This window comes from Salmo salar, chromosome 04, assembly GCF_965601325.2.
Source record: "Salmo salar chromosome 04, fSalSal1, whole genome shotgun sequence".
NCBI classification, from domain to species: domain Eukaryota; kingdom Metazoa; phylum Chordata; class Actinopteri; order Salmoniformes; family Salmonidae; genus Salmo; species Salmo salar.
In genome coordinates this window covers 73,155,583-73,170,081 of record NC_138294.1, presented here as the reverse complement: position 1 = coordinate 73,170,081, position 14,499 = coordinate 73,155,583, and the positions used below count along the sequence as shown (strand labels likewise).

The following is a 14,499-nucleotide window of genomic DNA, read 5'->3' as shown; positions in this document are numbered from 1 at the left end:
GATGCCCTCCTGCAGCAAAGCACCCCCACAACATGATGCTGCCACCCCCATGCTTCACGGATGGGATGGTGTTCTTCGGCTTGCAAGCCTCCCCTTTTTTCCTCCAAACATAACGATGGTCATTATGGCCAAACAGTTCTATTTTTGTTTCATCAGACCAGAGGACATTTCTCCCAAAAGTACAATCTTCGTCCCCATGTGCAGTTGCAAACCGTAGTCTGGCTTTTTATGGCGGTTTTGGAGCAGTGGTTTCTTCCTTGCTGAGCAGCCTATGTCGAAATAGGACTCGTTTTACTGTGGATATAGATACTTTTGTACCCGTTTCCTCCAGCATCTTCACAAGGTCCTTTGCTGTTGTTCTGGGATTGGTTTGCACTTCTCGCACCAAAGTGCGTTCATCTCTAGGAGACTGAACGCATCTCCTTCCTGAGCGGTATGACAGCTGCGTGGTCCCATGGTGTTTATACTTGCGTACTATTGTTTGTACAGATGAACGTGGTACCTTCAGACGTTTGGAAGTTGCTCCCAAGGATAAACCAGACTTGTGGAGGTCTTGGCTGATTTCTTTTGATTTTCCCATGATGTCAAGCAAAGAGGCACTGAGTCTGAAGGTAGGCCTTGAAATACATCCACAGGTACACCTCCAATTGACTCAAATGATGTCAATTAGCCTATCAGAAGCTTCTCAAGCCATGACAATTTTCTGGAATTTTCCAAGCTGTTGAAAGGCACAGTCAACTTAGTGTATGCAAACTTCTGACCCACTGGAATTGTGATACAGTGATTTATAAGTGAAATAATCTGTCTGTAAACAATTGTTGGAAAAATGACTTGTGTCATGCACAAAGTAGATGTCCTAACCGACTTGCCAAAACTATAGTTTGTTAACAAGAAATTTGTGGAGTGGTTGAAAAACAAGTTTTAATGACACCAACCTAAGTGTACGTAAACTTCCGACTTCAACTGTATATATCACATTCCTTGTGTGTGATCATATATTTTGATACATTGAATGTTTAATATTGTGAACCTGTGTTATATATTTTTTACTGAGTACTGACCCTATATATAGGACCTTCCACCCCCTCCTGGGATATGGATGCCTGATGAAGACCTAAGGGTCGAAACATTATAAATAAAAATCACCTGGGAGCATGAGCAGCAGTGTGCAGCATTTTCCCTTTCTGTTTTGCCTATAACTCCAGCACCTGTGAAAAGTACCTTGATGTGCGTATGTTCTTCAGCTGAAAGTTTCCAATAAGAAATTCAATTTCGCTTTCTGTTGCAAAACGTTTTGTTACAGTGTGCCATAATGAACACAACCCTAGAAAACCACAGGTCAAAGTTGCAGTACGTCTACATTTTAGAAGGGTGGATGTTAAAGAACAAGGGGCCTGGGGACTTCCTTCTTTGAAGTAATCACTGATTAGAAATGATTGACAGGTTAACTTAAGGGCTCCACCTCATGACCCTGGATGCCATTTCAGATGCAGCCATGGACTCATTCACCTAGAGCATGGGTATAGTTAAGTGGTGGCTGCTGCAGGCTTGCAGCACATTTATGCTGAGTTGGGCTCATTTTTATTTTGTAATATAATTCATTTAGTTTAAACCACAGTAGCACTCCCTGAAATACCGCTTGCCGGCAGTGAGGTTTAGCTTTGAGGAACTGAAATAGCATTGCAGAGTAAACACAAAGACCAACTGAAATATTTCAGGCTTTTTCCCCCCAGTGGGGCCTTCAGTATGCGGGGGTGCAAAGTCATGCAGACGCGCACACACTGCTATACGGACCACATTCTCAGGTGAACAGAGACAGGTGATCGAAATGGCAACTTGGGCAAATGTCTGACCTAAACATAGCTAGCCTGCATTCTATCACCTACTAACATCCTGAAGGCCTACCGACCGAACATGTTTGAGATCAATTACTATCTGGCATCCAAAATGACTATTCATTATGATTTATAGATCAGTCAGTCTGCAGTTGCTAACTGTCCATCTCAAACACTGACTGACTGATTGCTATAGGGAGGTGAGTTCAATTCAATCTAGCCAGGTCCCAAATTGGTTTGTGCGGTCTTGCCAACTTCTATGGTCATTGCCATACCAAATAACTATAGGAATTGGCTATAAAGCACAAACCAATCTGGGACCAGGCTAAATTCAATCCACAAGGGACACACTCCCATCCTGACACACATTAGGCCCAGTCTCTGAACCCTTTGGTGTCACTGGGTTCTGGTGCCAAAGTTCCAAATGGCCAAACCCACCGCCACAAACCCAGCCATTGTGGGAGTCACAGAGTGTAGCCAGCAGAGCGGACATGTCTGAATGGTGTGGCGGGGGGTGAGGGAGGGATGGACAGACAGACAGAGGGAGGAGGGAATGGGAGGACGGGGTAAGGATGAGGGACAGAGGGGGTCATTTTATCACTTACTGTGATTTGAATATCAATCAGGTCATGGCAGCATGCAGGTGTTAAGAGAGAGAGGAAAAAGAGAGGGATAGAGAAGATGCAAAAGGGAAGAGGGTAAGTTAGAGAAAAATAAGCATTTCAGAGTCCACTGTGACTTGCTTTGATTCAACAGTCTAACGCTCATCTCTAATTTGGCACCCAAAAAAGCCATCTGCTGCTTCTACCAGTTCATTAGGGCAAACGTTTAGAAATGTTTTACAATGGAAAATGACTACAAGTGCTTCTTATTGGACAAGTCCAGGTAGTCCCTCCCTGTTTCAGACTGTTTTCTTACATTTGGTGCCTAATGAACACAACCCAATAGACAGTTCAGAGACAAAAGCTGCAAGCTGAGTGAGAAAAAGCATCCTGTTGCATCATCACAAGCAAACAACTATGTCATTGAAACATGTTGGGAAAGTCATATTGATTGCATGTACTGACAATCCTCATGCTTGGCAACTACAGTGTGCGCTTGGTGTAAGGTGAAGGTAAACCCAAGACGCTGATCTTGTGTCAGTTTAGCATTTTCACAGCTAATGGATAAGGTGAGAATTGAGGAATGGGAAGCTGATCCTAGATCTGTACATAGGGAAAATGTGTGTTCAGGGAAATCAAAATGGCCATAATCAAATGACCTAGTATGAGTCACTGGAATACATAGGCACAAACACGAGACAGGTAGCCAGGTGGTGTATTCATTAAGCCCCAAACAAAAGAAATCAGGAGGGGACTACCTAAACTTGTCCTATAAGACATGCTCAGCTAAGGTGTGCCCCAATGTATACAACCCAGGGAGCACACAGTGCATTCGGAAAGTATTCAGACCCCTTCCCTTTTTCCAAATGTTGTTACGTTAAAGCCTTATTCTAAAATTGATTATATTACTTTTTTCCCCTCATCAATCTACACATAATACCCCATAATGACAAAGGGAAAACAGGTTTTTAGAAATTTTTGCAAATGTATTAACAAAATAAAAAACAAATACCTTATTTACATGTGTTCAGACCCTTTGCTATGAGACATGAAATTGAGCTCTGGTACATCCTGTTTCCATTGATCATCCTTGAGATGTTTCTACAACTTGATCGGAGTCCACCTGTGGTAAATTCAATTCATTGGACATTGTTTGGAAAGGCACACACCTGTCTATATATAAGGTCCCACAGTTGACCGTGCATGTCAGAGTAAAACAAAGCCACAAGGTTGAAGAAATTGTCCGAAAAGCTCAGAGACAGGATTGTGTCGAGTCACAGATCTAGGGAAGGGTACCAAAACATTTCTGCAGCTTTGAAGGTCCCCAAGAACACAGTGGCCTCCATCATTCTTAAATGGAAGAAGTTTGTAACCACAAAGATTCTTCCTAGAGCTGGCCACCCGGCCAAACTGAGCAATTGGTGGAGTAGGGCCTTGGTCATGGAGGTGACCAAGAACCCAATGGTCACTCTGACAGAGCTCTAGAGTTACTCTGTGGAGATGGGAGAATCTTCCAGAAAGACAACCATCTATACAGCACTCCACCAATCAGGCCTTTATGGTAGAGTGGCCAGACAGAAGCCACTCCTCAGTAAAAGGCACATAACAGCCCTCTTGGAGTTTGCCACGAGGCACCTAAAGGACTCTCAAGACCACGAGAAACAAGATTCTCTGGTCTGATGAAACCAAGATTGAACTCTTGCGGCTTGAATGCCAAGCGTCACATCTGGAGTAAACCTGGCACCATCCCTACGGTGAAGCATGGTGGTGGCAGCATCATGCTGTGGGGATGTTCTTTAGTGGCAGGGACTGGGAGACAAGTCAGGATCCTTGATGAAAACCTGCTCCAGGGCACTCAGGACCTCATACTGGGACAAAGGTTCACCTTCCAACAGGACAACAACCCCAAGCACACAGCCAACACAATGCAGGAGTGGCTTCGGGATAAGTCTCTGAATGTCCTTGAGTGGCCCAGCCAGAGCCCGGACTTCAACTCGATCGAACATCTCTGGAGACCTGAAAATAGCTGTGCAGCGACTCTCCCCATCCAACCTGACAAAGCTTGAGAGGATCTACAAAGAATGGGAGAAACTCCCCAAACACGTGTGCCAAGCTTGTAGCATCATACATAAGACAAAGGTGCTTCAACAAAGTACTGAGTAAAGGGAATGAATACTTTCGTAAAATGTGATATTTACGTTTATTTTTTATAAATTTGAAAAAGATTCTCAAAACCTGTTTTTGCTTTGTCATTATGGGATATTGAGGTAAAAAAAATGATTTAATGCATTTTAGAAAAAAGGCTAACCTAACAAAATGTGGAAAAAGTCAAGGGGTCTGAATACTTTCCTAATGCACTGTCTCTCTCAGATTGACATCTCCATGAGATAGAGACTATATATTACTGAGTGGGGGTTGTTTGGAGAGTGTGTGTGCGCACGCGTTTACATAATCTTGCCCCCAGGCTCAAAATGCTGGCGCATAGTGGTAACAGTGTGGGACTTTGGGACTCAATTCAAATTCTGAGCTAGTCACACGACTATGAGGCTGGCTCCAAATCGAGGCAGAAAAGTGTTTGTTATGGTGCACCAAGGAAATAATTCCCCGGAGTGTAAGGTGGTAGGAACATATCACCATTCATGTATGGCATGTTGTGTATTGTTTTTATGCAGTTGCATACCCAATTACCCTAGACAAGCATCAGTAATACATTGTTTACAGGATGGCTTCAGGGCATGACAACTACACAGGAAGTAGCACAAAGATGCTATTGGTGAATAGATGTGGTGATGAGAATTATTCAATGTCCTTGTTTATAGTGTGTGTGTGAGTGCGCGAACATGTTTGTGTATTGTGCACAAAAGACTTGCATGCTATTTATGGTTTTGTTGCGTTGCACCCTGAATCTTCAGCCGGATAAAAGTGTTGGTTTAGAGTGGGTGTGAGAAAGGGTCTTGGAAGTGCTCTGTCTTGAGGGTGACTCTTCATATATAGAAAAATGTGGTACATACAGTGCTTTCAGCAAGTATTCACACCCCTTGAATTTTTCCAAATGTCATTGTGTTACAGCCTGAACTAAACATTTATTACATTGAGATGTTTGGTCATTTGCCTACACACAATATAATACACCCATAATGTCAAAGTGGAAAAGATTAAATGTCTTGAGTCAATAAGTATCAACCCCTTTGTTAAGCCTAAATAAGTTCAGTTGCAAAAATGTGCTTAACTTCTCTAGGGTAGGGGGCAGTATTTTGACGTCCGGATGAAAGGCGTGCCTGTAGTAAGCTGCCTGCTACTCAGGCTCAGAAGGTAGGATATGCATATTATTAGTAGATTTGGATAGAAAACACTCTAAAGTTTCTAAAACTGTTTGAATGATGTCTGTGAGTATAACAGAACTCATATGGCAGGCAAAAACCTGAGACAAATCCAACCAGGAAGTGTGGAAAACTGAGGTTTGTAGTTATTCAAGTGATTGCCTATACAGTATACAGTGACTTAGGGTTCATTTAGCACCTCCTAAGGCTTCCACTAGATGTCAACAGTCTTTAGAACGTTGTTTCATGCTTCTACTGTGACTGGGGAGAGAATAAGAGCTGACTCAACAATCTGAATGCGCGAACAAAACGGAGGTGTTTGGACATAAATATGGAGTTTATCAAACAAAACAAACATTTCTTGTGGAAGTGGGAGTCCTGGAAGTGCATTCCAAAGAAGATCAGCAAAGGTAAGTGAAGATTTATAATACTATTTCTGAGTTTTGTTGACTCCAGAACTTGGCGGGTAACTGTATAGCTTGCTTTGATGTCTGAGCTCTGTACTCAGAATATTGAACAATGTGCTTTCGCGGTAAAGCTATTTTGAAATCTGACACAGCGGTTGCATTAAGGAGAAGTGTATCTATAATTCTTTCAATAACTGTTGTAAATTTTATCAACGTTTATGTTGAGTATTTTTATAAATTGATGTGCTCATTCACCGAAAGTTTTGGAGGCAAAACATTTTCTGAACATCATGCGCCAATGTAAAATGGGGTTTTTGGATATAAATATGAACTTTATTGAACAAAACATACATGTATTGTGTAACATTGAGTCCTGGGAGTGTCATCTGATGAAGATCGCCAAAGGTTAGTGATTAATTTGAGCTGTATTTCTGGTTTTTGTGACACCTCTGCTTGCTTGGAAAATGACTGTGGTTTTTCTTGTCTCAGCGCTGTCCTAACATAATCTAATGTTATGCTTTCGCCGTAAAGCCTTTTTGAAATTGGACAATGTGGTTGGATTAACGAGAAGTGCATCTTTAAAATGGGATATAATAGTTGTATGTTTGAGAAATTTGAATTATGAGATTTTTGTTGTTTTGAATTTGCCGCCCTGCTATTTCACTGGCTGTTGAATAGTGTGTACCACAAATACCAGGGAAGGTTTTCCAATGCACCAAAAATTAGTAGATGGGTAAAAATAAACAGTTACTCCACAATACTAACCTAATTAACAGAGTGAAAAGAAGGAAGCCTGTACAGCAGCGGAGGCTCCTCAGAGGAAGGCGAATTAATGTAAAATTTCATAAAAAGTAGTGAAACATAAAAAAACCTATCATTTTAAGATAAAACTATTTTAAATATATTCATATGTTACCAAATAATTGATTAAAACACTGTTTTGCAATGAAGGTCTACAGTAGCCTCAACAGCACTTTCACGGGTAGTACCATGGTGTAGCTGGAGGACAGCTATTTTCCATCCTCCTCTGGGTGCATTTACTTCAATACAAAACCTAGGAGGCTCATGGTTCTCAGCCCCTTCCATAGACTTACACAGTAATTATGACAACTTCCGGAGGACATCCTCCAACCTGTCAGAGCTCTTGCAGCATGAACTGATGTTGTCCACCCAATCAAAGAGATTGAATCTATTACTGAAAGCATAAGCTACAACTAGCTAACACCGCAGTGCATAAAATGTGGTGAGTAGTTGACTCAGCTATATTTCATGGTATTTTTTTACTTTTCACTTACTTCGCTAGTTTAGCCTACTCAAACAAAACACCCGGCTCAAACAGAGAGGGATGCTATGTTAGCTAGCTGGCTGTCCAACACTATAACCTTTCCAAGTCAAGGTAAGCTTTCGGTTTTATTAATTTATTGCCACCGGTGTAACTGCTAAACGGCCTTTGACTGTACTGCATGATTGTAGCGGGTTTACTAATGCGTTAGTTCTATTAGCTATGTAGACTATGACGTTGGATAATATGGTGACAACGATGTAGGCTGTGTGTTGCGCGTAGCGGTTATGATATGAAGGTTTGGCTTGTAAAGTTTTTTTGGGGCCTGGTCACAGACAGCTGATGTGTTGTGCACTGAAGTCCACAGGCAGAGTGAAAAGGTGAGGAGGAGAGCACGTAGATGCAAAAAGGAATTACAACGAGCAAAGTGATCATTCAGTTTGTATGTGGCTGCTATGAAAGTAAACTGTGTTTGCATGTGATAAGGGGTGTATTCATTCCACTGATTCTGTTGAAAAACTTTCCATATTTTCAAGCATCATGTTATGGTTATCTTTGTAATCGTTAAGGACTATGGAGTTTTTCAGGATAAAAAAAAAACAGAATGGACCTAAGCACAGGCAAAATCCTAAGAAAACCAGGTTCAGTCTGCTTTCTACCAGACACAGATGAATTCCCTATTCAGCAGGACAATAAACTAAAACAAGACTAAATATACACTGGAGTTGCTTACCAAGATGATATTGAATCTTCCTGAGTGGCCTAGTTAGAGTTCAGTTCAATCTACTTGAAAATCTATAGCCAAGACCTGAAAATGGTTGTCTAACAATGATCAACAACCAATTTGACAGAGATTGAAGCATTTTGAAAATAATGTGTGAATATTGTACAATGCAGGTGTGCAAAGCTCTAAGAGACTTACCCAGAAAGACTCACAGCTGTAATCCCTGCCAAAGGTGTTTCAACAAAGTACTGAATTAGGGGGTGGAATACCATTGAAAAAAGATATGCATTTCATTTTCAATACATTTGGGGAAAAATGTAAAAACATGCTTTCACTTTGTCATTATGGGGTGTTGTGTGTAGATGTGCGAGATTTTTTTTAATCCATTTTGAATTCAGGCTGTTACACAACAAAATGTGGAATAAGTCAAGGGGTATGAATACTTCCTGAAGGCACTGAATGAATGGTATATGAGCAGGGTGTGAATGAAATCCTCAAACAAAACAAAAACACACAACAGCAATCTCTTTCGCCCTCTCACTATATTACACACCATATTACACCCAATGAAATGGCTGGGTACTGCCTGGTTGGGGAACTCCCAGGTCAGGGTCCTCTTTTCTCACAGTAATGGTTTACATTCCACACAGGGATGCAAAGCCGGAAAAGACCAAAGCAGAGGGGGGATTTTCAGACAGTAAATTGACATCCACAGGAAACTGTGGCATAAACAACTCGACGACAAGGAAGTGGGCCACACAAAACACCACAACTGAGACAAAAACCTTTAAAAGTGGTCCTCTGTGATAGATGAGAAATGCATCGGACCACAACTGAGCCCAGATCCACCCAACAACCGCAACCTTACTCGAACCTCGTATGGTGAAGCAATTGGCGCCTTTGTAGGAGGTAAGTTATTTTTTGGGTGCCCCAAAGCTGAAGACAGCAACGCCACAATGAAATGGCATCCGCATGCAGAAATGAACACGCCTCCAGAGGGATAGAGAGAGAGAGAAGGAAGGACGGAGAGAGATACTCACCTGGGCATAGTCCCTCTCTACAGCAGCTTTCTTCTGACTGAATGTCCTACAAGGAGTAAAGGTAGAACCACAGAATGATATACAACATAATAAATAAACTGGGAAAAGAGACTGAATGGACACTACCGTACTATATAAATTAGGCAAAGCATGATACATTTAGTACGGCTGACCCCATTTAGTCAACTGGTCGATTGTTTGGTCGATAGGCTGTTGGTCGACCGAGATATCTTTAATCGAGCAGTCGCAATTTTTTATGTTACCAACGGGACATTAAAAACTGAAATATCTTATGCTTCATGGAGTCGTGGCTGAATGATGACAGCTGGCTGGTTATACACTGGCTGGTTATACACTGAATCGGCAGGATAGAACAGCGGCGTCTGGTAAGACAAGGGGAGGTGGACTATGCATATATGTAAACAGCAGCTCGTGCGCGATATCTAAGGAAGTCTCAAGATTTTGCTCGCCAAAAGGAGAGTATCTCATGATAAGCTGTCGACCACACTATCTACCTAGAGAGTTTAAATCTGTATTTATTGTAGCCATCTACATACCACAACAGACCGATGCTGGCACTAAGACCACACTCAATGAGCTGTATTCCGTCAGAAGCAAACAGGAAAACACTCATCCAGGATGCGGTGTTCCTAGTGGCCGGGGAATTTAATGCAGGGAAACTTAAATCAGTTTTACCTCATTTCTACCAGCTTAAAATGTGCAACCAGAGGGGAAAGAAATACTCCACACAGAGACATGTACAAAGCTCTCCCTCGCCCTCCATTTGGTAAATCTGACCATAATTCTATCCTCCTGAGTCCTGAACACAAGCAAAATTTAAAGCAGGAAGCACCAGTGACTAGATCAATAAAGAAAAGTGGTCAGATGAAGCAGATGCTAAGTTACAGGACTGTTTTGCTAGCACACACTGGAATATGTTCCGGGATTCTTCCTATGGCATTGAGGAGTACACCACATCAGTCATTGGCTTCATCAATAAGTGCATCGATGACGTCGTTCCCACAGTGACCGTGCTTACATACCCCAACAAGAAGCCATGGATTACAGGCAACACCCGCACTGAGCTAATGGATAGAGCTGCCGCTTTCAAGGTGTGGACTCTAAAACAGAAGGTTATTAGAAATCCCGCTATGCCTTCCAACGAACCATCAAAAAGGCAAAGTGTCAATACAGGACTAAGATCGAATTCTACTACACCGGCTCCGACGCTCGTCGGATATGGCAGGGCTTGCAAACTATTACAGACTACAAAGGGAAGCACAGCAAAGTGACACGAGCCTACCAGACGAACTAAACTACTTCTATGCTTGCTTTGAAGCAAATAACACTGAAACATGCATGAGAGCACCAACTGTTCCGGACGACTCTGTGATCATGCTCTCCGCAGTTGATTTGAGTAAGACCTTTAAACAGGTCAACATTCACAGGGTCACAGAGCCAGACGGATTACCAGGACATGTACTGCAAGCATGCGCTGACCAACTGGAAAGTGTCTTCACTGACATTTTCAACTTCTCCCTGTCTGAGTCTGTAATACCAACATGTTTCAAGCAGAGCACCATAGTCCCTGTGCCCAAGAACACTAAGGTAACCTGCCTAAATGAATACCAACCCAGAGCACTCACGTCTGTAGCCAGTGCTTTGAAAGGCTGGTCATGGCTCACAACACCATTATCCCAGAAACCCTAGACCCAGTTCAATTTGCATACCACCCTAACAGATCCACAGATGATGCAATCTCTACTGCACTCCACACTGCCCTTTCCCACCAGGACAAAAGGAACACCTAAGTGAGAAAGCTATTCATCGACTACAGCTCAGCGTTCAACATCACAGTGTCTCAAAGCTCATCAATAAGCTAAGGATCCTGGGACTAAACACCTCCCTCTGCAACTGGATCCTGGACTTCCCGACGGGCCGCCCCCAGGTGGTAAGGGTAGGTAACAACACATTCGCCACGCTGATCCTCAATACAGGGGCCCCTCAGGGGTGCGTGCTCAGTCCCCTCCTGTACTCCCTGTTCACTCATGACTGCAAGGCCGGGCACTACTCCAACACCATCATTAAGTTTGCTGATGACACAACAGTGGTAGGCCTGATCACCAACAACGATGAGACAGTCTATAGGGAGGTGGTCAGAGAACTGGCCGTGTGGTGTCAGGACAACAACAACCTCTCCCTCAACGTGATCAAGACAAAGGAGATGATTGTGTACTACAGGAAAAGGTGGACCGAGCACGCCCCCATTCTCATTGACGGGGCTGTAGTGGAGCAGGTTGAGAGCTTCAAGTTCATTGGTGTCCACATCACCAACAAACTAACATGGTCCAAGCACACCAAGACAGTGGTGAAGAGGGCACGACAAAACCTATTCCCCCTCAGGAGACTGAAAAGATTTGGCATGGGTCCTCAGATCCTCAAAAGGTTCTACAGCTGCACCATCGTGAGCATCCTGACTGGTTGCATCACTACCTGGTATGGGAACTGCTCGGCCTCCGACCGCAAGGCACTTCAGAGGGTAGTGCGCACGGCCTAGTACATCACTGGGGCCAAGCTTCCTCCCATCCAGGACCTCTATACCAGGCGGTGTCAGAAGAAGGATCTAAAAATTGTCAAAGACTCCAGCCACCCTAGTCATAGACTGTTCTCTCTGCTACCGCACGGCAAGCGGTACCAGAGCGCCAAGTCTAGGTCCAAGAGGCTTCTAAACAGCTTCTACCCCCAAGCCATAAGACTCCTGAACAGCTAATCAAATGGCTACCCAGATTATTTGCATTGCTCCCCCCCCCCCCCCTTTTACACCGCTGCTACTCTTATTATCTATGTCACTTTAACTCTACCTCCATGTACATATTACCTCAATTAACCGGTGCCCCCGCACATTGACTCGGTATCGGTACCCCCCCGTATATAGTCTCGCTATTGTTATTTTACTGCTGCTCTTTAACTACTTGTTACTTTTATTTCTTATTCGTATTTTTTCAACTGCATTGTTGGTTACGGGCTTGTAAGTAAGCATTTCACTGTAAGGTCTACAACTGCTGAATTCGGCGCATGTGACAAACAATTATTATTTTTATGGTGCACAAGACACCAGTCTGATTCACGCCTGTCTCAGTGGACTAATCCATTGTGGACGCCACGGGGATGGCACAATCCATCACTCCTAAGTCATTTGATAATGAAATTGTATATGGTTATATTATGTAAAAATAATGGTGCAACACTAATCAATCTCATTATCTTATAACAAATGCTCAATCTTCAGTGCGCCGTAGAATTGGCACCTTTCCCTATGTTGCTATGTGCATAATAGCAAAGTTAATCAGTATAGTGGGATTGAGAACAATGCGGTGGAGGCAGCAGCAGCGACAAAAAAACAGCCTTTGCCTGAGCCTTGTCTAAGAAAATTGAGGAGAGAGACTATTATTTACACTGTTGCAAATTGCCAGAAAAAAATTATATTGTAATCTAACAACTGTTTGACACACACAATACACAGTCCTTGCTCCTATACCCTCCTTTTTCTAGATCTCCAGTAGTTACCACAACTTAGTCAAATGACCTCCAAAGATCTGACTTCCCCTCCTGAGCAACCAGTAAACATTCGCCCATTTCGAGTTTATTTTTCATGTCCTCCAAATCCATTTTGCTGTTATAACCAATTTATTGACGTGATTATGATAGGCTATAGGTGAGGTCCTATTGTTCACATGCATGTGATGCTCACGCATTTCATGTAAAGAGAGCAAGGGTTGAGGGAATGTTTGTCATAAACAAATTAGGGATTTCGGTAACAGAACAAAACTTCAGTCAGAAACTAAATGGCTGTAATGATGTTACAGCTTCAGCATGGACAGTGCAATAAACACCGCTATGTGTTTAAACAGAGCGAGACAACGTGCCCCAGTCACAAACACCGTCCTTTTTTTAACAGTTTGACCATCGGGTTCTTTGAGTAATTTCTGCGTCTTAATTATGTAATCAAACAGTATGCTTAAAGCACAAGACAAAGCTCAGCGCATATGTTATTCTGTCTATATAAGGAAAAATAAGGTTAAACAGGACTCAGCCAACCAATATTTTTTTTTGTCGGGGACAGCCCTAAGATTCAACAGCCAATGACATGCTAGGCATCATAAATGATGTATCAGACTGATATCTAGGGAGTTGTGGCTTGTTGAATAGCATGTCAGATTATAAACCTGACAAATTGTTTGAGATCAAAATAGTAGTAGTGGTGCAAATAAGCAGCATAGACACGCTGTAGTATTTTTTCTCCATTTGCATTGTGTTTCCATTGATCATCTTTGAGATGTTTCTACAACTTGGAGTCCACCTGTGGTAAATTCAATTCATTGGACATGATTTGGAAAGGCACACACCCATCTATATTAGTTCCCACTGTTGAAAGTGCATGTTTGAGCAAAAACCAAGCCATGAGGTCAAAGGAATTGTTCGTAGAGCCTGGAGACAGGATTATGTCGAGGCACAGATTGGGGAAGGGTACCAAAAAATATCTGCAGAAATTAAGGTCCCCAAGAACACAGTGGCCTCCATCATTCTTAAATGGAAGTAGTTTAGAACCACCAAGACTCTTCCTAGAGCTGGCTGCCCGGCCAAAAGGGGGAGAAGGGCCTAAGTCAGGGAGGTGACCAAGAACCTGATGGTCACTCTGACAGTTCCTCTGTAGAGATGGAAGGTTCTCCCAGAAGGACAACCATCTGCAGCACTCCACCAATCAGGCCTTTACAGTAGAGTGGTCAGACGGAAGCCACTCCTTAGTAAAAGTCACGACAGCCCACTTGGAGTTTGCCAAAACGACACCTAATGGACTCTCAGACCATGAGAAACAAGATTATCAGGTCTGATGAAACCAAGATTGAACTATTTGGCCTGAATGCCAAGTGTCACATCTGGAGAAAACCTGGCACCATCCCTACGGTGAAGCATGGAGGTGGCAGCATCATGATCATGTGGGAATGTTTTACAGTGGCAGGGACTGGAAGACTAATCAGGATCGAGGGAAAGATGAACAGAGCAAAGTACAGAGAGTTTCTTGATGAAAACATACTCCAGAGGTTCATCTTCCAACAGGACAATGACCCTAAGCACACAGCCAAGACAATGCAGGAGTGGCTTTGGGACAAGTTTCTGAATGTCATTGAGTGGCCCAGCCAGAGCCCGGACATGAAACCCGATTGAACATCTCTGGAGAGACCTGAAAATAGCTGTGAAGCGACGTTCCCCATCCAACCTGACAGAGCT

At 42.9% G+C, this 14,499-nt stretch overlaps 1 protein-coding gene across 2 annotated transcripts in view; it reads right to left on the bottom strand.

The window, feature by feature from the left end:
• The window catches only part of LOC100196115 (F-BAR and double SH3 domains protein 2), a 51,184-nt gene that overhangs the window by 29,615 nt on the left and 7,070 nt on the right, over positions 1-14,499 (bottom strand). The window contains exon 3 of one of the 2 annotated variants that reach the window (XM_014197713.3): positions 9,211-9,256. The exons of the other annotated variant lie outside the window; for it this stretch is intronic. Within the exon in view, the coding sequence (XP_014053188.1) occupies positions 9,211-9,256 (46 nt within the window). The remainder of the gene's footprint in view (positions 1-9,210; positions 9,257-14,499) is intronic. 2 annotated transcript variants of the gene reach the window in all.